The 26,909-nt window shown below is 43.2% G+C and overlaps 1 protein-coding gene and 1 long non-coding RNA gene across 2 annotated transcripts; one reads left to right on the top strand and one right to left on the bottom strand.

Moving 5' to 3' along the window:
- Nucleotides 1–4,493: 4,493 nt before the first annotated feature.
- LOC148977350 (uncharacterized) lies at nt 4,494–7,113 on the bottom strand. The gene is made up of 6 exons (XR_016145432.1): nt 6,990–7,113; nt 5,416–5,470; nt 5,244–5,314; nt 5,019–5,062; nt 4,831–4,891; nt 4,494–4,720 (listed from the first exon to the last, which is right to left on the bottom strand). It is a non-coding gene; the product is annotated as an uncharacterized LOC148977350 (long non-coding RNA).
- A 17,567-nt stretch (nt 7,114–24,680) lies between these two features.
- On the top strand, nt 24,681–26,243 carry LOC148977349 (uncharacterized). Its single transcript, XM_089116599.1, has 5 exons — nt 24,681–24,685; nt 24,827–24,988; nt 25,169–25,282; nt 25,461–25,668; nt 25,773–26,243. Exons 1-5 carry the CDS (start codon nt 24,681–24,683, stop codon nt 26,241–26,243), a joined length of 960 nt encoding a protein of 319 aa, XP_088972725.1.
- The last annotated feature ends 666 nt before the right edge of the window (nt 26,244–26,909 follow it).

Raw genomic sequence — 26,909 nt, 5'->3', positions numbered from 1 at the left:
AACTCGTCCCAAATCAGCTGGACCGACTGGGGATGGAGTTGCCATTCGCCGGAGATGGGGCGGACCCGGGACAGCTCGTCGGCTGCCCAGTTCCGGTCTCCAGGAATGTAAACTGCACGAAGGGACCTCAGGTGCTTCTGACTCCATATCAAGAGGTGGCGGGCGAGCTGCGACAACTGGCGTGAGCGTAGACCCCCCTGGTGGTTGATGTACGCTACTGCCGTAGTGTTGTCTGAGCGGACAAGCACATGCTGGCCCTTGAGCAACGCTCGGAAGCGGTGTAGGGCGAGCCGTACTGCCAACAGCTCGAGGCAATTGATGTGCATGAGGCGCTGGGCTCCTGTCCAGGAACCGGCGGCTGCATGCCCATTGCACATGGCACCCCAACCCGTGGTAGATGCATCCGTGGAGACAACGAGATGCCTGGAAACTCGCTGAATAGGGACGCCGGTCCGTAAGAAGCTGAGGTTCGACCACGGGAAGAAGGTTCGGCGGCACGCTGGAGTCACTGGAACTCGGAGCGAGCCGCGATGCCATGCCCACCTCGGGACTCGATCGCGAAGCCACAGCTGAAGCGGTCTCATATGAAGCAAACGGAGCGGCGTTGCCGCGGATGCCATATGCCCCAGGAGCCTCTGAAATAGTTTCAGTGGAACCGCACTCTTGCCCTCGAACTGTCGAAGACAAGTCAGCAGTGAGTGCGCGCGCTCGTTCGTGAGCTGCGCGGACATGGCGACCGAGTCTATCTCCATGCCGAGAAAAGAGATCCTCTGCACGGGGCAAAGTTTGCTCTTTTCCCGGTTGACCCGAAGGCCCAAACGGGCTAGGTGCCGGAGCACCAAGTCTCAGTGTTCGCAAAGCTGAGCTCGAGAGTGTGCTAGTATCAGCCAGTCGTCGAGATAATTCAGGATGCGAACCCCGTGTTCGCGAAGGGGAACAAGGGCTGCCTCGACGATCTTCGTGAAGACGCGAGGGGACAGAGCTAACCCGAATGGGAGAACGGCGTACTGATATGCCTGGCCCTCGAAGGCAAACCGAAGAAACGGTCTGTGTCGAGGTAAGATGGACACATGGAAGTACGCGTCCTTCAGGTCGATTGCTGCAAACCAATCCTGATACCGAACACATTCGAAAATGCGTTTGGCCGTGAGCATTTTGAACGGTAGTCGATGGAGAGAACGGTTCAAAATGCGCAGGTCCAGGATCGGTCGTAACCCACCGGTCTTCTTGGGGACAATGAAGTAGGGGCTGTAAAACCCGGACTCCACCTCGGCTGGAGGGACCGTCTCGATTGCACCCTTCGCCAGCAGGGTCGCAATCTCCGCTCTCAGGAGTGGGGCATTGCCACCAACTATCGTGGAGCGAACTCCCCTGAAGCGGGGAGGAGACCGTGCGAACTGAATCGCGTAGCCGAATCTGATCGTTCTGATGACCCAGCGGGATATCCCGGGAAGCACTAGCCAGGCTTCCAGGAAGTGAGCCAACGGGGTCATGTGAACCACAGACGTCCCCCCGGAGGGGCAGCGTGGCGGGTCGACTGGCACGCGTGCAGGGATGACCCCGCTCGGATGCGTCGAAGCCCGCTCCCCGACGGAAGGGACCAGGGAAAGCGGAGCGTTCCACGGGGGTCCGTTCTGCCGGGGGTCTGGCGACAGAGGGGGAAGGGATTGGCGTAGCCCGGGGACGACACTCACACCCTTCCGCACCCTCAGAGACAGAGAGGAATGTGTGGGCTGACGCACTGGAACGTCGAGCGCACTCATTCCAGTCTGTGGGCTCAGTGATGATGTCAAGTCTTTCTTAACCAACTCAGGGCGCTGCCCACCCGTGGGCGAGCAGCGGGAACTGAAAACGAAAGATTTTCCCCCCGGCCCTCCACCGGGGGCAGGAGGGGGCCTGCTCCCGCCTCCTGGGGAAAAACTCAACTCCATCACTGAGCAGCCCGTATCAGGATCATCGCTTACCTGGCGTTTAGCGGGGTGTGCGGCCTGAGGGGGCTGTGACGCCTGCCGGCGGCCTCCTCCACGCCGTGGCCCGGATGAAGGCTGCTGCTGGGGCGGGGCGGGAGGCAGGGGAGCCGCGGGGGGGCGTCCTCGGCGGCGAGCAGCGGGAGGCATCTGTGCCGACGACTGGGTGGAGGCAGCAGCTGGTCGTCGGGGCAGAACATGTTTGATTGCCTCCGTCTGCTCCTGGGCAGTGGAGACTGCTGGGCAAGAGTTCTCGACTGCACGGCCAAAAAAGGCCAACCTGGGAGAGAAGGGCGTTGAGCAGACGAATCCGCTCAGCGCTCCGAGAGTCTGCCAGGTTGACGCTCCTGGACCACACTAGTGGCCATCACCTGACCAACGGCGCGAGCGGCCACTTTCGTTGCCCTTTTGGAGAGCAAGGTCAGTGGCGGACCGCAAATCTTCGAATGCCGTTGGATCAGTCCCGCCCTCGAGCATATCTCTGAGCATCTGCGCTTGCACAGTGCTCATCGCATGCAAAGCGGAGGCCGCCCGTCCCGCCGCTCTATAGGAACGCGCCGCCATGGCAGACGAGAACCTACAGGCTTTGGATGGGTGCCTAGGAGGACCACGGAGGAGGCGCTCTGTGGACACAGCTGTATCGCAACAGAACGCTCCAGCGGGGGCATCCCAGTGCACCCACGGGCGGCCCCCCCATCGAGGGGGGAAAGGCGGGGGAGAGATCGCGCTCTCGAGTGGACAGAGGAGTCCCCCAAGAGCGCGATAACTCCGCATGCAGCTCGGGGAAAAAAAGGCAATGGAGTTGGCCGTGGCCTCGTGGCGGCAGCTTTGTCCAAAAACCAATTATCCCTCCGTGAGAGATCGGGGGAGAATGGAGGATGCCACTCTAACCCAATACTCCCAGCGGCTTGAGACAGCATGCCGTCAGCTCGGGATCCGACACGGGCAGCGCTGGCTCTCCCGAAGGGGGCAGTGCAGCCGCATCCTCATCTCCCGAGGACTGTAGCCCGCCTAGTGATGCTGCGATCGACATCACATCATCATCTGGAGCGCTGCTCGAAGCAGCCGGTACCACTGAAGAGGCAGCCGACTGAATCGAACTAACGCTCGCTGGCTCACGCACTGAGGCGGGAGGTGTGGCCCGAGAAATCGTCGGGGCTTTATGCCACACCGTCACCGTTAATTCGCCGGGTCCCCGGTCGACGGGCCCCCTTTCGTGAAGGAAGCCGATCGAGTAAGGGGGACCGGGGCTCTCACTCTAGTGAGATTTTTTTTTTTTTTTTTTTTTTTATATATATATAAAAATATATATTTTATATATAAAACATATATATATCTTTTTATATATATATATATATATATATACATTTTTTTTTTTTTTAACCTCAGTGTGGAGATGGTCATGTCCCCATAGCAGGAACATGAGTCATCCACGAACGCTGCTGCTGCATGCTGAATGCCCAGGCATACAGAGCAGTGATCGCGACCATCAGATGACGACAGAAATCGACCGCATCCAGAAGAACACGGGCGAACCGTCTTTAAAAAGACGTGCCGCGTGTAGCTCTTTTACAGAGAGGAGGAAATTCACTCTTTCAGCGCTGAGGCGACCAGGGAGAAGCGCAAAGTCTGGCAGACCACTGCACAGATCGCAGGCAATGCAGAAACTCGCTGGGTACCGCCGTCACACCAACACTGAAGAGGACGCTCGTCTCGAAGAGTCTTGTAATAGCTTTCAGGAGTGAAGAGGTTCTCTTGGCTCCGAAGCGAAAACATACTGCGGTTGCGTTCACTTCCTCCTTTTATACTCACGGAGTAGGGCGGAGTACGCTATGCAAATTTCCGCAGCCCCAAGGCATTGCATGCCATTGGCTCGTTTTTAAATACTCGAAGAGGATTGGCTTTCTATGCGAAACCCCCAATCTCCGTCACTTCTGACGTAACTCGAAGTGACTACGAAAGGGAACAAATGTTTTCTTTACCGGATCTCTTAGCGCTGTGTGTTAACATTGTTGCTTGATCGAGATCGGCTCGCGCTGCACAGATGTTGCTGGTCCGAACTGATAAACTATCCATGAAGCACATAACGAGTAGCGCAGTTTCGTTCTGCTTTCATTACGCTTGCCATTTGATGTTGCGCAACGTTGTGTTGGCCCGCGTCAGCACAAATTTTCCTGGCAGGAAAAATGGTCCAAGCAATCGTTCGGTTTGTATGCGTACCGAACCGGAAGCCTCGAACCGAAACGGTTCAATACGAATACATGTACCGTTACACCCCTACTATATATATATATATATAAATATATATATATACATACACTATTCATTTTCTCACACAAACTGCTCGTTTCGTATCTTAAGCCATCAATGTGTACTTAATTTATGAGTCATTAAATCATGTTTAATTTGGACTTCTCTGTGCATGCTCTTTTAAGAGATCCCATTCCATTATATGACTTACATTATATGACTGACAGGCAAGAATGGTTTGACATAAAAATATCAAAATTGAAACTACTGTGGAAACAAAGACACCTACATCTTGGATGCCCTTGACGTAAGCTAAAACATTTCATAAATTAATTTCAAAGTGAACTATCCCTTTAAAACTCCTAATTTAAGTCCTGTAGGCTCATCAGGGCGTAGTGAATCCTCCACCTCCAAGTCTTTGACGCATGCTTGAGGTGCTCAAACACGATCACCTTGATGTACATACACCTCAGTGGCTGTCGAACCGAATTTCATGATCCCTTCTGAAAAGTTGAAAAAGACAAATGATTTAGATGTATGCAAAGGCAATCTGCAATCATGCCCCAAGTCCCCACATTTGTAAGCAAAAATATGTTTCCTCTGCATCCACTACCTGGTTTCCTTTAGGCGATGGCGGATGTCGACCAGTAGTTTCAGGACCTTTTTCTGGAACACTGAAATAAACAAACACATTTGGTGAGGTTTGCAATGCTCTAATTAGAATAGCAAATTTTGCTAGCTCACAAGAGAGAAGGTGTCTATTAAAAGTGTCTTCTCCACTGACAATAGATCAATACTTACCACCAGGTCTCAGTCACTGCATCTCCCAGTCTCAGTCACTGCATCTATACCACAAAAAATGTGTTTTAAAAGTTATCAAATGATGAAACTGAACACATTTATAAGATGATAAATAATAAATCTGTAATATTATAACAATTAGAGGTACATCTATAAAACGTGCTGAACTGCAAAGTACTTTGATGAAAATTGCAGCCTTAATTGTAAAAAAAAATTCTAAATTACTTGATTTCTTGTTCAAAGCCATGTTCCAGTTCTCTTTGGCGTTTTCACCACTGTCTTACTCTCAAAGTTATCTGTAAACACAGACGTTAATCTAAATTAGTTTAGTTTTACTGTTTATTTGACTGGGGCCTGTTCAAAAGAAATAGGATGAGATCACAACACGTAACGTTACCTTGTTTAGGTGTTTTTTCTCCTATCAGGGAAGGACACCTCACTCCTTACAGCACCTGAGAGACAAAACAAATGGGTTAACAAACACCTTAAAGATTTCACTCCATCACACAACAGTGTTGCAGTTTTACAAACAAGGATAGCCTACACTAGAGCATACAAGCACATTATGTGCTTTAAAGGGGAAATGAAGCGGTGAATCAAGTTTACATGATTTACAAGATGGATTTCCAATATAATCAACAATTATATAAGAAACATTACAAATGTAAACATTTAGAAGAAAAAAAGAAAAAAACTTTGTATCTTTCGCCGCCAGGGTGCCGCCATTGTGCAGGTGACGTCACGGGGTTGGTTGGCTCAAGTTTAACAGGCTCTGGGCATTGAAAATCGCGACATCAAACTGTGTTTATACCAGTGTTTTGACCGCGAACGACTAATGTTAGGTACAGATATTAGACAAAAAGACGACGTCTCATGTTATATGTTGACAAACTGCACATAGAAACATTGTTCGCGATGTCTGCCGTCAGATATTCCTGTCTCGTCAACACCATGTAAGTTGCGTTGCTGTGTATAACAGTCAGTGGTGGTTTGGGGCGGAGAGCGGGTTTGCAACGCTAACTTACCAGGAGTCAGTGTGGCTGTCCTGCGATGCCCTCCGTGTCAAAGTCCATCTGTTGTCAAGAGGTTGATCTTGAGCATGTGTTGCATGGTCAATTCTGCATCACATGTAGGCTGTAGCTAACGTTACTAGCACTACCAGTGCGAAAATATGGACGTTTCATTTCTCCTTTAACAAATACGTGCTAACTTACATGTTATTGACGAGACGGGAATATCTGACGGCAGACATCGCGAACAATGTTTCTATGTGCAGTTTATCAACATATAACATGAGACGTCATCTTTTTGTCTAATATCTGTACCTAACATTAGTCGTTTGCAGTCAAAACACTGGTGTAAACACAGTTTGATGTCGCGATTTTCAATGCCCAGAGCCTGTTAAAATTGAGCCAACCAACCCTGTGACGTCACCTGCACAATGGCGGCGCCCTGGCGGCGAAAGATACAAAGTTTTTTCTTTTTTTCTTCTAAATGTTTACATTTGTAATGTTCCTTATATAATTGTTGATTATATTGGAAATCCATCTTGTAAATCATGTAAACTTGATTCACTGCTTTATTTCCCCTTTAAGTTTTTATGACCCTGGCACTTATTATTTTTTCATAATTTCTGTCGATATTCAGAGTAAACGCATTGGGAAAAGCCAATTGAACACTCAGTATGAGTTAGCTTGATTACTAGCAAAGAATGGTAGCTAGCTAGCAGCCAGATAACAAAGTGCAACCTACAGTTTAGTGTCCCAAATTATTCAAATTGAAATGAACCTAAAAAAGAATTAAGAGCAGCAAGCTAACGCAAAACAAAAAAACTGTGCCGTTAAGGTTAACGCCCTTGGACATTCGCGGCAGTAACCACAGCAGGTTTGTGAAGTTTAAGACAATAACGCTAAACTACCAAACACTATAAGTACACATGGACATAGAATTCACTAGACTGGACGAACTTACCTTCAATTTAGAGGAGATGGGTTCACCAGCGATCATGACGGCGATGCAGGCTGAACATGTGCCGTTATTTTCTACTTGAAAAACAAGCCGAAATCACGCCAAACGCCTGGCATGTTGCCTCAGCCAATCAGAGTGGCTGACGTTACTGGTTGCGTTATGATGATATGCTGCCTCAGCCAATCAGAGTTACGTTCACTGGTTTTTGACTCAGGTTGAAATCCAAGCTCTTGATATAGCTGTCCTCGGCTGTCCTTGACTTTTCTGCTGCTGTTAGTTCTTTTTAAATTAGGAATAAGGTGGATATACCTAAATAGGCTACCATGAAATGTAAAAATACATACATGCATAAATAAATAACTTGATTAGGCTACTTAAAATAAATAAACCAGTAAAAAAATTGTAAAAAACAAAAACAACAAACATCTGTTTATAACTGTGAATTAGCATCCAAAGATGTTATCATATATTTTGAAAACTGCTTCTGTGTGTCATGATGAATCTTATAATTTTATTAGGACAATTGTAATCATTGTTGTAATTGTTGTGCTTTATGTGTAATGTTAAAAAAAAATACTAACAAAAAAACAACAACAAAAAAACATGGCAATTAGGTTATAGTGAGCCTATAGATCTATTTCTATCAGAGATTGTCTTAGAATGAAGTTCTACTTTTCAGAAAAATGTTACCTGGGGTGAAACTCCCCTACCCTTATTTGCATGTGTATGGTTCACAGTATTTTCATTTACATGTCAAAGCCTCCTCTAGAATTAGGAGAAGGGGGGTCATGGGGGGACAACTGGCAAGCAAGGCCCACGTCAATTTCCGGCAATTCACGGCAGTTTTGAGTGTTGCCTGTAAATTGCCGTGTGCAGTCGTAAACCTGAATTTCCACTACAATCTACAGTGCCACTTACTGACGAAATCCCACTTTTCATGCAGTGTGTGTATCAAGATTCCTTAAGAAATACATCATGGAATTAGACGAGAAGACCTTAAAAACTTTGTATGCTTCTGCACAGGGGCTGATTTGCTCTTTTGGGAATCATATTAAGGTGAATTTATTTTTTTAAAATTTACTTTACACTTTAAACATTACACTTCAATCAGATGTACATCAGAAACTATATAGAGTATCCTCATATCAAAAACATACACAGCTTAAAAATATATGCCCATACATGTACCATACAGATGTGTTTGCTGTACATCTATTCATCAGAAATGTAAACTTTTTTTTTAAACATCAACACAAAAAAAGAGAGAAAAAGAAATATGTACAAGTAGGGAGTAGTGTCACGGGTGTGGTGGAAGTGCAGGTGGATGAAGAAGACAGACGAGCCAGATACTCCAATTCAATCATTTTACTTAAACTTTAACATCCAAAGGAATCAAAAAACTGACAGGAATACTCTCACAAAGAGATGACATGGGTACATACGTTCAGGTACATTCAACGATTGACCAAGACTGAAGGAAACTGAGGGAACTAAATACACAGGGGAATCAAATATAATGATGTGCAAAACAGGTGAAAATGATGAACAGACGAGGAACAGGTGGCTGATGAGGGAGTGAGTTCGGGAGTAGAGACAAGAGGATCCTGGGAAGTGTAGTGCAGATGACGAGACAGACTGGTGCAGACGACAGACTGTGACATCACTCCCCCCTCCCGGTAGGCGTGACCTCACGCCGTAACATCAATGGGGAGGGGGGGTGGGCGCCCTGGGGGCTGTGGAGGGCGTGGTCTGGATGAGGAAGCCCCCCAGGGCGGAGCAGGACGAGGGTGTGGCCAGGGCGGAGCAGGCTGAGGGCGTGGCCAGGGTGGAGCAGGATGAGGGCGTGGCCAGGGCGGAGCAGGATGAGGGCGTGGCCAGGGCGGAGCAGGATGAGGGTGTGGCCAGGGTGGAGCAGGATGAGGGGACCCTTCGGGCGGCCGCAGCGGTGAGGACCCTTCGGGCGGCCACGGCGGTGAGGGCCCTTCGGGAGGCCGTGGCTGGGACACTCGGCCCCCCCCAAAAAAATATTTGGGCTGAGACCCCGGATTAGAGGCAGATGGGGAGTGGACGGTCTCGGGCTGGACGGTCACTGGCGCTGGCTGGACGGTCACTGGCGCTGGCTGGACGGTCACTGGGGTTGGCTGGATGGGGCTGGATGGAACCAGCGGTGAGGGGAGTTCAGGCTCGGGAGGGCTGGACGGAACCAGCAGTGAGGGGAGTTCAGGCTCGGGAGGGCTGGACGGAACCAGCGGTGGAGAGAGTTCAGGCTCGGGAGGGCTGGACGGAACCAGTGGGGAGGAGAGTTCAGGCTCGGGAGGGCTGGACGGAACCAGCGGTGGCGAGAGTTCAAGCTCGGGAGGGCTGGACGGAACCAGCGGAGTGGAGAGTACAGGCTCAGGAGGGCTGGACGGAACCAGCGGGGCGGAAAGTTCAGGCTCGGGAGGGCTGGACGGAACCAGCGGAGAGGAGAGTTCAGGCTCAGGAGTGCTGGACGGAACCAGCGGTGAGGGGAGATCAGGCTCGGGAGGGCTGGACGGAACCAGTGGTGAAGTGGGTTCTGACTGATGGGCGATGAGGGCTGGTGCGGTGATGATGGGGGGTGTGTGTGGTTGAGTGGTGCTGTCATCTGCAGCCTCACCTACAGTGAAGGCTGACCCACTCAACCACAACACATGGTCCAGGTATCCGGCGAAGGTTCCTGGAAACGCTGCTGCTGGGGCTTGCTGGTACAGATGATCGTCCAAACCCAGCCAAAAGACTGACTTTAGGACGTCATCCGACCAACTTACCCAAGCAGAGAGCTCCAGGAACCTGCCGACATACTCCTCAGATGAGCGTCCGTCTTGGAATAGGTTGAGGGCTGTGAGGGCTGGGGTTTGGAGAAGTCCCATGCGGTCACTGGTGTGGTCGATCGTTCTGTCACGGGTGTGGTGGAAGTGCAGGTGGATGAAGAAGACAGATGAGCCAGATACTCCAATTCAATCACTTTACTTAAACTTTAACATCCAAAGGATTTAAAAAAAACTGACAGGAATACTCTCACAAAGAGATGACATGGGTACATACGTTCAGGTACATTCAACGATCGACCAAGACTGAAGGAAACTGAGGGAACTAAATACACAGGGGAATCAAACATAATGATGTGCAAAACAGGTGAAAATGATGAACAGACGAGGAACAGGAGGCTGATGAGGGAGTGAATTCGGGAGTAGAGACAAGAGGATCCTGGGAAGTGTAGTGCAGATGACGAGACAGACTGGTGCAGACGACAGACTGTGACAAGTAGATTTCCTGGGCATTCTTTATATTAATTAGAAAATAAAGTCAGGTCTTTGAGATGTTGCATATTTGGTCCATTTTTTCCAGCATAAAACAAATTGTTCCAGTTTAAGATTTAACATTGCTTTTATCTTCTCCAATTTGTAAATGTCCATTGTAATTTCCATCCATGCTTTTAGGGTAGGGCTCTCATGTGACAACCATTTTTTTGGTAAAGCTCTTCTTTACAGCCACCAGCAATATATTCATGAAATATTTATCTCTTTTTAACCATTCTTGAGGTATATATCCAAAATTTAAGGTTTTACTATAAAATGGTATTACACATTCAAAAATATATTGTAAAGCATTATGTATTCCTCTCCAATAATCCTTAAAGGAGAACTCAGGCGCAAAATGAACCTTTGGTCTAATTACACATTGTTACCTAGTCAACCGTTATCTATGAATTGTTTTCATGATTGCTGAATATAAATAGTTTTATCTCTAAAAACTGTTTAGCCTACAAGTAGTAGTATAACGCTAGTATATGGGGCATTGTCAGGGATCGGAAGACAGAGACTGATGAGTTGAACAGGTTTATTGAAACAGATGCAAAATGAAGAATGGCAGGTGAGTAACGGGTTGGAGGACAATGGAAGGTATCTCAGAACAGTCTTTAATCAAAGTCTCTTATCTTTGCAGGATGATTGGAATCAGTAGGGTGGTTGAAGAGGGAAATCAGAGGAACGGGAACAGGACTGAAGATGAAGGATCAGATGAAGGACTGGAAACAGGTAGGTATCTGGTAGGTAGCGTGGTGGGAGTCTGAGGTCGGTTGTGTCGACGAGACCAGACAATGATGATGTGAACGGGTGAGTCTTTTATGGTGCTGGTGAATGAGACGGGGATTGAGTGCAGGTGGTGGTGACAGGTGATGGTGATTAGAATTCTGGGGAAGCCGATTGGGTGGGCGGAGTGAAGGAATCTGGCACTGAAGCAGCCCCCCCCTGCACAGCCAGCTCCAGCTGGCATGATGGACCGACGACGGGGACGAGTTGGATGAGCAGAATGGAAGTCTTGAAGGAGGGCAAGGTCCAGAATGTCCTCCCGAGGAACCCAGCATCTCTCCTCGGCCCCGAAGCCTTCCCAGTCCACAAGGTATTCCAGCCGGCCCCCCCGTTGTCGGGAGTTCAGGATCTCGTGGACCTGGTATATGCAGTCGTCCTTGGGGTCAGCAGGAGGAGGAGGAGGTACATCTTCAGTACCAGACCCTGGGGAAGGAGGAAGAAAATTAGTGTAAGGTTTGAGTAGGGAGACATGGAATGATGGAGATATACGGTAGTGAGCCGGGAGTGATAATCCGTAGGTGACTTCATTGATTTGCCTCTGTATGGCGAATGGACCTATGTATCTGGGACTCAGCTTACAACAGGGCTGTCGGAGACAGATGTCACGGGTGGAGAGCCAGACCAACTGCCCGGGTTGATAGTGAGGGTTGCAGAACGCCTGGCATCGGCCTGGCTCTTATGTCTCCGAACAGCCCGCTGGATATGTACATGGGCTGAGTCCCAGACCCTCTCGCTCATCTGGAACCAATGATGGACTGCTGGAACGTTGGAGGGTTCTCCATTCCAGGGCAATAGTGGTGGTTGGTAGCCGAGTATGCACTGGAAGGGAGTGAGACCGGTGGAGGATTGACGAAGGGAGTTCTGTGCATACTCGGCCCAGGGAAGATAATGGCTGCAGCAGTCCTGATGGTCGTGGCAATATGACCGCAGGTATCTCCCGATCTCCTGAATCTTCCGCTCAGTCTGGCCATTAGACTGGGGATGGTATCCTGAGGTCAAGCTTACGGAGACCCATAGCAGATTGAAGAAAGCTCTCCACACACAGGAGATGAACTGAGGGCCACGGTCAGATACTATGTCTTCGGGGATGCCGAAGTGCCGGAAGATCTGCTGGAAGAGGGCTTCTGCGGTCTCAAAGGCTGTGGGTAGACCGGCCAAGGGGATCAATTTGCAGGCTTTGGAGAACCGGTCTACTACCACCAGGATGCAGGTATGGGAATCAGATTCAGGTAAGTCGGTGACGAAATCTACCCCTAGGTGTGACCAGAGTCGTGTGGGCACAGGTAGGGGTACCAGCTTTCCCTCCGGAAGGCGGCGTGGAACCTTGGCCATGGCACAGACTGAGCATCCTTTGACGTACCAGGAGACATCCTGGGCCATGTTGGGCCACCAATAGCGTTGTTGGATGAGCAAGAGGGTTTGGTGGCTGCCTGGGTGTCCAGAGCCCGGAGATGTGTGAACTGAATCCATGAGGGACAGACGGATCCGAGTGGGTACGTAGACCCGTCCCTCAGGACCTCCCGGCGGAGCAGGTTCAGACTGGGTAGCTTCGGCAATATAATCATCCAAACTCCACTGGATGGGGCTGATGACCACGGCTGGAGGGAGGATAGTTTCAGGAACTGATGGACAGGAATCAGGGTGAAACTGACGAGACAGAGCATCCGCCTTGGTGTTCTTTGGTCCTGGGCAATAGGTGACTTTGAAGTTGAAACGGGTGAAGAAAAGCGCCCAGCGAGCCTGACGGGTGTTTAATCTTCTGGCTTCACGTAAATACTCAAGGTTACGATGGTCAGTGATGACGATGAAAGGATGCTTGGCTCCCTCCAGCCAGTGCCTCCACTCTTTCAAAGCGAGCTTGATGGCGAGCAGTTCTCGGTTACCGATGTCATAATTCTGCTCCGCCAGGGAAGGTTTTTTGGAAAAGATGGCCCATGGATGGAGTCGGAGTGGAGTCCCCTGTCGCTGTGAGAGGACTGCTCCTACCCCGGTGGTGGAGGCATCGACGTCAACGAGGAATGGGAGCTCAGGATCCGGAAGGACGAGGGTAGGAGCAGAGCTGAAAGACCTCTTCAGCTCTTCGAAGGCGATGGTTGCTTGAGCGGTCCAGGACAGAGACTTGGCCCCCCATTTTAGGAGGGAAGTAATAGGAGCACAGATCTGACTGAAACCTTTGATGAATGGACGGTAAAAGTTGGCGAAGCCCAGGAATCGTTGAAGTTCCTTGATGTTGATAGGGAGCGGCCAGTTAGTGACAGCGTCCACCTTCCTCTGGTCCATGGTGACCCCTTGCGGAGTGATGACATATCCCAGGAAGTGGATCGATTTCTGGTGGAACTCACATTTCTCCAACTTCAAATATAGATGATGATCTCTCAGGCGTTGAAGGACGAATCGTACATGACGAATATGCTCTGGCAGGTTGGCGGGAGAGATGAGGATGTCGTCGATATAGATGATGACGAAACGATTTAGTACATCACGGAAGATTTCATTCAGAAATCCCTGGAAAACATAAGGTGAGTTGGACAGACCGAAAGGCATCACAATATATTCATAGTGGCCAGCAGGGGTAATGAAGGCGGTCTTCCACTCATCTCCTTTTCGAATACGAATCAGGTTATAAGCACTGCGAAGGTCCAGCTTGGTGAAGATTTGAGAATCTCGAAGTTGTTCCAGGGCGGCAGGGACCAGAGGAAGGGGATAGCGAAACTTAACTGTTGATTGGTTGAGAATCCGGTAGTCTATGCAAGCCTCCGTCCTTCTTGCCGACGAAGAAAAAGCTGGAAGCGGCAAGGGACGTAGATGGACGGATGTAGCCTTGTTGTAGCGCCTTCTCAATGTACTCCTCCATGGCCTTCTGTTCCGAGATGGACAATGGGTAGATCTTACCATGCGGTAGCATCGCCCCAGGCAGCAGGTTGATCGCACAGTCCCATGGCCGGTGTGGTGGAAGGGTGGTTGCCAGCTGCTTGTTGAAGACATCCTGGAACGCCCGGTAAGGAGTGGGTATCTCAGGTATCTTGTGTCTGACGTTATCATATGAAACCTGTCTGATCATTTTGTATCAATTTAGGTAAAAATTCTTCTAATCGTTTGGCCATGATAGAGGTAAATAATCTATAGTTCATGTTAAGAACTGATATTGGTTTAAAGGATCCACATTCTAATTTATCCTTGCCTTCTTTTGGAATCGCCTCCTTCCAACTAGGTGATGTTTGTGCTTTTTTCAAAACCCAGTTCAATGTAGGGAGCATAACCGGAATTAATTCATTTTTAAACTCCTTATACCACTCTGCCGTGCAACCATCTGATCCTGGAGACTTGTTTAATTTTAGTCTACTAATTGCAATCTTTAATTTATCTTCAGATATGTCAGCGGTCATCCTTCTGTTTTGCTCTTCATTTAAAGTAGGCAGCTCTAATGAATTCAGGAATGTATCAACTTGAATTAAATTACACACTGGTGTTCTTAAATTAAATTACACCCTGGAGTATAAAGTTTTATAGAAAACCTCGAAAGATTCCTGAAATTCATTTAGCTTACTTTTGATCACTTTTGTTTTTGGCTCCCTAATTCTATGAATTGTATTTTCTGCAGTTTTCTTCCTCAGCTTCCATGCCAATATTCTCATTGCATTGGTTGAGGAGATTCCCCTCTCTATGTAAAGTGCTTTGAGTGCTGAGAAAAGCACTATATAAATGTAATGAATTATTATTATTATTATTATTATTAGATCCCCCTTCATAATATCTCTGTTTTAGAAACAGATTCTTCTTTACTTTTTGTATAGCTAAATTCTTCATCTTGTCCCTATTTTTTTTATTTCATCAAGTATATCGTTCACTAAACTTAATTTGTGTCTTTCTCATATGAGAAAGATTTCTCATTTTTTTCTTATATGAAGATATTGCTATGATTTTACCTCTGAGGACAGCCTTCAAAGTATCCCATAGGATAGGAGGAGAAACCTCACCATGGTGCATTGTCATTAAATTCTAGATAGATATTCATCTCTTTTTTATTTTTATTTTTTCTTTAAAACCAGGATCATTAAATAGACTTGAGTTTAATTTCCATGTATTATTTTTTGGTTGTAGGTCAAAATCAATGGATAAATCTATCAGTGCATGGTCACTTATATCTATTGTACCGATTTCACAAGAATGTATCTTATCTTTATCTTTTCCAAATGTTATAAAACAGTCTATTCTGGTGTATAGAGAATGGGGAGCAGAGTAATTTGTATAGTCTCTTCTGTTAGGAAAGAAATCTCTCCATATATCAATTAGACCAACCTCTTCAAAAAGTGCATTAACTTTCTTATGTAGAGACCCCTTGTCATGATTGTTTCCACTAGAGGAGTCTAATTTTGGTTTTAAATGTATATTTAAATCTCCGCCACAAATCAGAAAACCTTTTGTTTCCATTGTCATGATACTAGAAATTCTTCATTCTCTGGAAGAAGCTAATATCACTTCCTGGGGGCGAATATATTTATAATTTTATTTTATTTTATTTTACCAGGAAGGTCCCATTGAGATACAATATCTCTTCTACCAGGGAGTCCTGGTCAAGATAGGCAGCACAAACAAGAATACAAAGTAATAAGACACAACGTAAATAAAAAAATAAAAACAAGATATCACATATCTGAAAAGCAATATTAATCCTAATAAACTGTTAAAACATTTACACCGTTCAATAAGAACAGACTTTAAAAGGGTTTTAAATGAAGCTAAAGATGGTAGACATTTCATGTATGATACTGTATACCCTGTAGTTCGTTCCATACATAAGGGGCATAATTAGAAAAGGCTGATCTACCTAACTCTGTATGGAAAGTTGCAATCTTAAGTAAAAGTTTGGCTGTTGACCTAGTGTTATAATTACTAGTACAATAAGTCAATAAACTTGATATATACAATGGTAATTAACCCCGTAAAGCTTTTAATATAAAGATTAACATATGATATTTCCTCTTCAAATTCAGTGAAGTCCAGTTTGTCAATTAAAAAGTTACAATGATGTGTACACACACTTGAACCAGTCATAAATCGTAATGCAGCATGATAAACAGCATCTAATTTTTTCAGAGTATTTAAAGGCACATGCATATATATTTTATCACCATAGTCTAATACTGACAAAAAGGTATTTTCCACTAATCATTTTCGAGCAGCAAAGGAAAAAACCTTTTTTTTTCAAACGAAAATAAAACCCTAATCTTGGTCTCAGTTTCTTTAAAAGATTATCAATATGAGTATCAAATGTAAATTTATCATCCAGCCAGATTCCAAGATATTTATAGGATGCAACCCTTTCAAACAGAGTAGTTTTAATATAAAATAATTTAATGATAATAATCTGCAGCAGGTAAAAATCATATTTTTTTTATTATTCATTGCTAATTTTAAATTATCAAGAGAAATCTGAAATGAGTTAAAAGCTTTCTGTAAAGACTCCATTGCCACTTTTATAGATGAAGCGATTGAATAGATAATAGTATCATTTGCATAAAAGTGTACTTTTACTGTCTCTAATCCTACACATAGTTCAATATAGATGGAAAATAAAATTGGTCCCAAGATTGATCCTTGAGGATCACCTGTCTTCAATATTAATGGGTCTGAAATATAATTATCTATGGACACACGTTGAATTCTTCCAATCACATAATTTGTAAACCACTTAGGAACTGTACTACTAAAACCTACACATTATATATTTAATAGAGTAACTAGATTCTCATATATTTTGCCCTTTACTAGGATATATCTGCCCTCCTTGTCTCCCATTTCAGATACTTTTTCAAAATTTAGTCTGTTTGAAATAAGAATAGCGACTTCTTCTATGTCTATGCATACACTTCTATGTCCTGATTTATATGAAGAGAAAAAAAACAGCCCAAGAAGCCCATTCTCCTCAGTTTTTCATGCTCTTTATAGCCCAGATGTGTCTCCTGTAAATACACTATATGGGTATATGGGTACTATATGGCACCATTTTTTCCAGGTTTACTTAGCTCACCATAAGTTTGAAATTAGTCAAACTTAAAGGTCTTCTGGAGGAGACAGGGGCCTTCTACTGAAAACTTGCAGTCTCTCCCTTATATTCTTTTCTCGCTCTTCTATATTCTTCTCTCACTCTCTGTTGTCTCGGGCCTCTAACCATTTCCCAGACAGTGCGGGACAGCTGCTCTGATAGACTCTCCCTCGGCATGATTACACTGATGGGTAGTCCCCTATCTTTCATGTCTGTGGTTGCCTCCTCTGCCGACTGGTAAAGTCACAAGTTTAATACTCGTTTAGCTTCAGAATATTCCTTACATTTCTGAAGAACCGCAGGGGGGTAGTCTTGGTCAAAGTATATTGGTCTCTCAGTCAACAACACCTTCTTTTTTGCCCAAGCTTTGCGCAAAATCTCTTCTTTAATTTTGTAGCGGTGGGATTTGATTATAATTTACCGTGGTTTACCTCCCCAATCACCGGAGGGTTTTGAGGCAAACGCGCGGTGAGCTCTCTCGATGCCAAGGTCCGTATTCGGAGGGATCTCCAGTGTATCTCACAGTAACTTTTCCACAAACATCACCATTGACGTGCCCTCTGATCCTTCGGGAACATTGTAAAGCCTTATGTTCTCCCTTCTAGATCTACCTTCTTGGTCGAGTAATTTGTTTTCTTGTTGATTGATGACTTTTCATCTTGCTCATAACCTCCTCCACATTTTGAACGCAATCTTTTACTTTTCCAATTTGCGTTTCTGCCTCTGCTAATTTTTGGTTAACACTGGTGATTTCTGAAATAATTTCGGTTCCCAGATAGCATGGTAACATTAATTCAATGTTGAGTTTTTATCCAAACCATCATTTTGGTTGAGATTGACATTTCAATGTTTAAAGTGTGTTGGATCAGCATTGAAATGCTGATGAAAGCCAGCAGCACACATGGGTGGAGACAGTGACATTGAACTAACGGTGATTTGTAGTTGATGAGCACAAGATCTTTCAGGCATGTATCTCTGCAGAACACTAGTGGGCGTTTTTCAATCAGTGGGGCGTTTAAACCACAATGGGCATTTTCAACCGCTTTACCCGATTTGCTCTAATCCACTGGGGGCTTGGTTTAGGGGTGGGCCTTCATGAATTTAGCATATCTGTTGAAAAACATTAGGTGTGTTCGACATTTCCTGCAGCTGGATGCAACCGATCGGCGAAAATAGCCGCGTACAGGCGGGGAGGAGCTGCAAACAGAGACGTGAAGTCGGACAATTTCTGGTTCCCGTAGTGACCGCTCACGTGGAATTAGCATGCTTTACCACAGCTTAAGTGAAATAAATGCAACATTTGCCAAATAAACAGATATTTCAGACACATTTTCATTCAAAACTTTACTGCTTCATACAGCATCTGTTTGAACTAGAATAAAGTTCAAAATAAGCCTATAATCAATGACGTGGAGTCAACGTTTTTTAATCAGTTTTATTTTGATAAACATGATACAATATAACATCGCGACTACATGAAAAGACTGTTTACTGTTATAAACAACTGATTTGTGAGCTTTAGTGGAACTAAATGTGTGAGAATAAACACGAAACGCACGTGATCTTTATCATGCGTGCGTTGAATCCGGCGAATCGTGGAACAGCTGTGACATCATCAGAGCTCGTGCAGCCGCTCTTGAGAAGCTGCGCTAGCTGAGTCCTCCGGCTACTCTCGTATCGCTCTCGCGGTACTTTGATAGCATACATCACAGTCACGTGGAGTCAGCGCTGCATCAAGTCGGACAAAATTTCTAACCGGCATGCACTGTTTCAAGTCAGCCGCCGATCAGTCTGCGCAGAGCTGCATGGAGTTGAACAAGCCTATTTATTGTAGTTTGAAATTGGCCACTGATTGGTAAACGACCATTTTTGTTTTGCACGTGCACTCCTCAATAGTCTAATGCTTCCTCATTAGAGAGAACACAGGTGCATGCAAGACAGTCCTCTTGTTTGTTGAATCACCTGACATACTTGCATGATTTCTCTAGGACAGTTTCAAACAATGGTGCATCTACCTTATTTCTCAGTTTTGTGTGCTTATTTGTGTTGTTACTGTAATTAGATAGGCTACATTAAAAAGTTATTTTGTTTGAATAAACCATATATTTTTCTACATTCTTAAAACATGCATCTTGCTTTAGTAAAGTTTATAAAGATTTTCCTGAATAAAGTTCTAATGTCATTTAACAGATTTCTTCAAGTGTTGGACACATGAACATGAACAAGAATGTTACACTACAAACAGAGCCCATGTCTTGAATGTAGAGCACATTGCTCCTTTAGTAGGAGTGAAGGCAGATGAAGATGGACAACAAAAAATAAAAAAGAGAAGCACCCTCCTGATGCTGACATTGATTATACACTGAGTTGTTGTCGACAGCATAATCACATGACCTGGGACTTGATGTTATCCTTCATCTTATCACTGCTTAATCAGGTACTCATTCATAATCCTGAACCTGTATTAAATTTGAGAAATATAACGGATTTCCATTTAGTTAAACTGATTTCCACTGAAACACAGTAACAAAAAACATCTTGGGCCCTATTTTAACAATCTGAACCGCAAGTGTCAAAACGCAAGTAACTTTGTGGGTGGGTCCCGGTGCTGTTGCTATTTTCCCAGCGGTATAAATGCCTCTTGCACCTGGCGCAAATCTAAAAGGGGTTGGTCTGAAGTAGCTTCATTAGGTGTGGTTTGGGAGTAACCCAATCAGAGCGCCATCCAACATACCCTTTAAGAACAGGTGCGCATGTTGCATGACGGATTGTTATTATAACGGCGTGTTTACCAGGCGCGCGCCAGGAGCGTTCACAGCCGATGAGACCGACGTTTTTGTCAGGTCGGTGAAAGACAGAGAAGCGCCGTTTTATTCATAAACAATATTTATATTTAATATTTATATTTAAACAATATGAATGTAAGCCAGAGGAGAACTGGCCCCCGACTGAGCCTGGGTTCTCCCAAGGTTTTTTCTCTATCCAATCTGATGGAGTTTTGGTTCCTTGCCACTGTCGCCTTGCTTTTGGCTTGCTTTGCTTGCTCAGTTGGGATTATTTAGTGTTTAGCAATGTTGTTGATCCTGTGTTGTGCTACTTTCATGTTATCAGTGTGAAGCTGCTTTGATACAATCTGTATTATGAAAAGCGCTATATAAATAAATGTGACTTGACTTGACGTTGTATGGGGATGGGAGAAACCCTCGCACATCAGCCTCGGTTAAACATTATATACGTATGTTTCTTGCCACTATTGGGCTAACAGCTCTGATCCTTTAGTACTACAATTAGCCTTAAAAATGGGTAATAAGGTTTTTTCATCTTCATGTAAACCACAATGATTTCCCTCATGTGTTAATATTTTTCCTTGTTATAATGTATGATTTGCAAAAATAAAAACTGCTGCATCTGTGTTGATGAGAGAATCAAAGTGTATGCGCGTTGTGCACCTGCTACGTTATGGCCAAGCATGCGTGCTTAAAATAGCATTATGAGCAACGCGCCACTGACTTTAGACCAGTTTTTTTCTGGTCAGTGGCGCAATTGTTTTCTGGAAGTGTAAAATAGCACCAGGGAATGTTTGCGCCAAAACACTCCTCCTTTTTGCGCTGATCTGCCCAAGGAGTGCAAGTTAATTTCCTAGTTTACCGACGTGCGTCTGTGGAGGGAAAAATCCCACTTAGCGCGCGTGCAAAATAGTAATGAGACATGTGTTTGTGTATGAAGTCATTGGCGCCGGGTGCAAGATAGAGCCCCTTGTGTTTATTAAGAAAGTGACTGACATCTATTTTGTCATATTTAAAGAAAAGGTGAATCTTCAGCTTTAACCCTTTATGACCTGCCATAGAACAGTTCCACCAGAGTATATCTTTCTATTTTTACATGCTGTGCTGTCATTCTTTTGAGCATTTTCAGATGCCATACATCAAAATAATCCTTACTCTCCCAACTTGAAGGCTATGTTTGTAATAAATCAATAGTAACTAGATAAATATCTCAATAGTGCAATAAACAAAAAGAAAAACAATTTTTTGTTTACTACATACTACATACTACATATCTACATATGTTATTCAATACAAAAAATGATAAATGTCAACCTCCAACTTGTCAATGTGAAAAACGTGCACAAAACAATTTAAAACTATACATAATTGATTTGAACTGTGTACATCAATTAGTTTTTAAGATACACTCATTCAAAAAAAAAGGGACTATGCCATGTAAAATATTCAATTACATTTGTGGTCAAACAGACAACATTTTGCTTTTGAATATTGATTGAACATTTAATTGGTTAGAATATAAATTAAATAGACCCTGTCAGAACAATTAATAATAAAATAAATATGAAATAAATAAATAAAGGCGATGAGCAGACGGAGAGTTCGGTGCGTCCGTGTACTTTTATTTTGACATAACGTTGCACGCATACGCGCGCAGACATGTGGAGACACATCCGCGACCAGACTGTCTTTTGGTGATCTAGAGTACCTGTCTTGGAGAGATTCCATGAGTGCTGATGCATAACCTGGGTTATAGAAAAGCATGTATATTCAGTGACATTACCAATGACTCGTACACTAAAACAAATTTCAAAATATGAAAGAACTGATTGAAAATGCTAACCATATGAAGGCTGCTGCTTGATGGGGCGCACAACCCAGCCACCTTTACGGAACCTTGGGTAGCTCACAGCATAGCACTCCTCACCGTCAGCCGTTCGCGCAACTTCTCGACTACTATTGTAATTGTAATGTAGAGCTGCCAAAAAAAGCCTGAAGAAAAGCAAAAAACAGAGTATGAGACTGACATGTTTAGAATGATGAAATAATGACATAGGTTATGGTTACACATGTAGGTTCTGGTTCTTTAAAAAAAAGCATGCTGCGCTTCAGACCCTCAAGCTCACACCAGGTGCTGTTTGGGACCTCAGAGCTCTGTAACATGTCACAGACAGTGTAACACTTGAAATCTGGTAGTGGAACTGAAAAAAAAATGGTTTGTTTGATAGCATCATACACACCTGGACAAGCTGAAGATCTATGATCTTGTTGATTCTCTCCTCTATCAAGGAGTAAGTGCCATATTTCGCACAATGCCCTGGGGAATCTGACCTAAGAATGTTAAAAATTGAATTAATGAGTTGCAATGTAAACATTTTCAATCTTAAATGAGGCCAACAATGCATTTACTTGCAGTCACCCGAGATTGCCAGTCCTCCGCCCATCTCCTTTAGTTCCCTAATGACCCCTGTCTGTTCATTCTGCCAGGCCTGCATAATGACTGGGATTGTGTAGAATTGCTGGTGGCGGAAGAAAGTCCTTGCACTGATGCACTGAAGACCAAATAGTGTCAGCATCCTCAGCATTTGTGTGGCCATACAACCCGAAAAATGTATGGCCCCACTGAGAAGAAGGTTGCAAATAGGCATATTTCTATGCAACATGGGCTGGTTCTGCTAAAAACGCTCATAGCCACATGTTACATACATACACACACACACACACACACACACACACATACCTTTGACTCATATATTGTTTCAATCTACAGTATAATACATTCTACAAACATTCTACAACTGGTATAGAAACACAGAAGACCATCTCAGTAACATCCAGACAATCAGTTCAGTTCAATGTTAAAGTAAAACCTATGAATTCGGAGTTGTTCATTATGCAGTTGTGTGCAAATATTTATTTTTCATTTGATTTAATATTTTGCAAAATAGGATCTGATTTACTATATAGCTTGAACTTATGATTGAATGCAATAAATACAACTTCACAAAGTCACATTCATATTTCTTTTACATTGATTTAACAAAACATTCTAAAAAAATTGAAGCTGATGTAGATGGTCTACCAGGTTATTCATCTGAATCTCCAATACAATTTTTATGGTACACACACACAGTGTGACAAGCAGTGGCAAACTAAAATCCCAGTGAGTGGAATAGCATTCTAACCTCTTTGACGTGTCTTTGTTTCCATTTTCTTTGACTTCTTCCCATACTTTTTCCCCTTTCCCCTTCTTTTTCATCCTCTTCTTCTTCTTGTCCCCCTCTGATGAGGATGTAGAGGAGGAGTCAGACATGGTGTCTGAGGAAGAGTCAACTGAGATGTCACTAGAGGATTTTTAAGACAAGGGACTCGTCTGGCTGGAAACTTTGTCCCCTTTTTTAAGAGCTGTTAAAATGGATACATATACATAAGGCTCACATCTTGCATCACATAGTACACAGGAACACAAAGCTTAACTCACATAATAAAACTCAACTGTACTATAATTTAAAAAAATGGTGTGTGCTGTAAGGCTTACCTGATGCCAGTTGTTCTTTAAGATAGTCTCTTTCCTTGGTCAGCTCTTCAGTCTTCTCTTTTTGCCACTCTACTGTCAGCTTACACATCTCCAACTCATGAGATTTTCTTTTGTCTGCTAGATGTGCAGTGGGGGCTGTGGAGACACCTAATTGAAAGTAACTGTGCATTATTGAATGAACTGAGAATGTTAAATTTACTTTCTTGTTGTCTAACAAACTCTCATCCCGCCCGCCACTATACATTAGACAATGAGAGTCAATTAAAGAAGTACATTTAAAAAAATAAAAAATAATGACAACATTTATCCATGTAATACATTTTTAAGAGTAAGGTTTAAGTTGCATAGTAATGTACATTCTGTCAAAAAGTATTGCATCTCAAGAACATCTTTTTTTACAACTGTTGAGTCCTTTTGGGACAGTGGTTGAAGTCAAAATAATAATAATAATAATAATAATACTTGCCTTTGACGATCACAGTCTTAAACGTTTTGGACAACAAAAATATTGAATTTATGTGTAATAATATGTTGATTTTAGCCAAGTGTTACCTACACAAATATAGATTTGTTTAAGTTTCGTTTTGTTTTCGTAATGTTTTGCGGCATTTAAAACATATTTTACATTTTTGTTTCAATCCTTAAAACAAGTAAAAAGGAGGAGTGCTTTGAAACGCTCTAAATTAATCGCAATATATATGGATTAATCCCTCTCCCCCTGAAGTGTAATTTATTTAGTTATAATTTGCTTTTCATATTATTGTCATTTCAATTTTATTTATTTATTATTAGGGCTGTTGTTTACTTATTTTATTTTATTATTTTGTTTAGGATTTACTGCTTGTCTTAGAGTTTAACAACGATATTATGTTAATGCCTGTTCATTATTTGAAATTATATATTTAAAAAAAACAAACAAACAAAACAAAACAAAAACACCGCGCTCCCGCCCCCCTGTGCGTCCCCGGTGTCAGGTCCTCTAACCATAGACAGTAAAAGCAGTAGAGACTTGCTAGCCATCATCAATAGTCTGTGCCAGTAATAAGAGTAACCTACTTACCAGTAGTGCCACTGACGGACGTCTCGTCCAGTGCATCCATCCCCACACTAGCATTCCTTTTGGACCGGGTCCGCACGCCTTTTCGACTTTTGTCGGAGTTCTCCATGTCATAAATAACACACGCTGGTGCACTACTCTTTTGTCCCCTGTTGATGACGTATGAAAGCGCGAGTTTTCCTTAGTTTGTCCCATATTGTTTACGTATGAAAGCGAGATTTATCCCGCCCTTTAGATCATAAACTAGCTGTCACCATTAAATCGCCACTAAAGCAATTGTTTAATGTAAAAAAAAAAACAGGCTAAAGAAGCTTATTAATGAGCCCAGCTCTATGATGAACACCCTAAAACTGATTAAGTTGCTTCAGAAAAGGAAACTGCTAAAAAAGAAAATGAAATGCAGAAAATGTCATCACGAGATGAAAATGAAGAAAAGGACACACAGCGGAGATCAATATGCTTGGTAAGAAAAAAATGAAAAAACAAAAACAAATATATATATATATATATATATATATATATATATATATATATATATATATAATTGAGTTAATGTAAAACCATTTGCAACTATAATGCATAATAAAGATATTGTATTAATACCCTTTCTAAAAAGAGTATTTTATATATTTTTTTACAATAGGATTTGTCGACAAGCAGCATATCAAGGAAGGGCAAAACTAATTTCTGTCAGGTACAAATCTATTTTCCGTGGATCAAAGGTCTCCTTCAGTAAGTGGATGCAATTTATGTACAGGTAAGCAAGTAATAACAGTCTTTGGCTAATATAAATATATATATTCATTATAAACTCACTTTGTTGCTGTTCTCTTTGTAATTTCCATAAAATGTGCAATTTTTTAAATAATGCAGATAATTATATTACATTAAGACGTTCATAAACATTTGGCTACTTGTTCTATTTGCCTTTAAAGGTTTTCTCAGGGTCTCCGGTTACGGCAGATAGACATGATGGATGACCGTATTGCAGGCAGTTCAGCAACTCTTAGTAAAATGGCAAAGAAAATAAGGGATGTCTGTGTCACAGCAGTGGAAAGGATGAGAAGGCGTACAGGCCAGCAGATTGGTGGAAGAAGGGAGTTTGTTGTGATCGACGAAAGCCATTTTCGGCACAAAAGAAAAGTATGTTGTAACAATATGGACTTTAAATAAATGTTAAATTTGAGTGATTTTTTATTATAATGTACCAGTTTATGTCTGTGTTTGTTGTGTTTTTTCTTCATTAGTATGGTAGAGGAAGAATGGCTGGTGGGTGGAAAAGAAAGAAGTGGGTCTTCGGGATGTTAGGTGTGAGGCATCATCAGCACCATAGATCTGGAAAACCTATTCTACGTCTTCTGGAGAGAAGATCTCGAAGTCATCTAGTCCCCTTGATTGCGCATCATGTGAAGCCTGGGTCATCAATTATAAGTGATGAGTGGCGTGCCTATCGCATACTCCCTGCACTAGGGTACAACTATCACACTGTCAACCACAGCAGGTGGTATGTAGATCCCCACACTGGTGCCCATACCCAGCATATTGAGAGGGCCTGGAGATCCTACAAGGAGCAGATCTGGAGGCTTAGGGGAAATCGGACTGAGAGTTTGCTTACGGACCACCTTGCAGTGATTGAATGGAATGAATGGCTGGCAAAGAAACACTATGATGGTGCATTTGGCAGACTGATTCATGACATTTCTAGAAAGTACAAGTAGTCATATTCAGTCACTGTACCACTACTTTGTGACTCACTATTTGAAATGAATTTTCACTCAGCCATGAAACCGAAACAAGAAAACCTACTTACCACACAAAAATATTTTGATTATTTTCTTAAATTTGTTATGTTTTTTTGTTAGTTTTGTTGCTTATTTTGTTGATGTATATTCATTTTGTTGCTAATTTTTTATTTATATTTACTTGCTTATTTTGTTGTTGTTTGTTATTTTTTTGCTTTTTATTCATTATATTGCAGAAGTTTATTTTTATGTCAAGTGTACAGTTGTACAGTTTTATTTTTTGCATCATGAAATAAATATTTCTATGTTCTGAATCACTATTGTGCTTGTTTCCTTTTTCCATTTAGAAGATAGCTTAGCCTTTAAATCTCCTTTATGAATGCTTTATAAGGCATGAATAGTCCTCACTTTAGATTAGCTCACAAAAATAGTTAACTGACCACTACTAAATGCTTTATAACTACCTGAATTAACCATGAATTACAGCATAAATACATGTTAATAAATCATTTATTACCACACAAAGTAAGCATCACTATATGTCTGAATAATAAGATGAATGAATGTACATTTAAATAGTTTATTAATCATTTACTTGCACTTTATAAGTGATCTTATGAACCACTGACAACACCTAAATAA

Source organism: Pimephales promelas, chromosome 10, assembly GCF_988280905.1.
Source record: "Pimephales promelas chromosome 10, fPimPro1.hap1.1, whole genome shotgun sequence".
In the NCBI taxonomy this organism is placed as follows: domain Eukaryota; kingdom Metazoa; phylum Chordata; class Actinopteri; order Cypriniformes; family Leuciscidae; genus Pimephales; species Pimephales promelas.
The sequence above is the reverse complement of the archived record's forward strand: the minus strand, read 5'-3'. Positions and strand labels throughout refer to the sequence as shown.

Excerpts from the sequence above, each read along its gene's own strand:
- LOC148977349 (XM_089116599.1), top strand. Across the intron at positions 24,989-25,168 it reads AGCGGAGATCAATATGCTTG|GATTTGTCGACAAGCAGCAT; the intron begins GTAAGAAAAAAA and ends TTTTTACAATAG. Across the intron at positions 25,669-25,772 it reads ATTTTCGGCACAAAAGAAAA|TATGGTAGAGGAAGAATGGC; the intron begins GTATGTTGTAAC and ends TTTCTTCATTAG.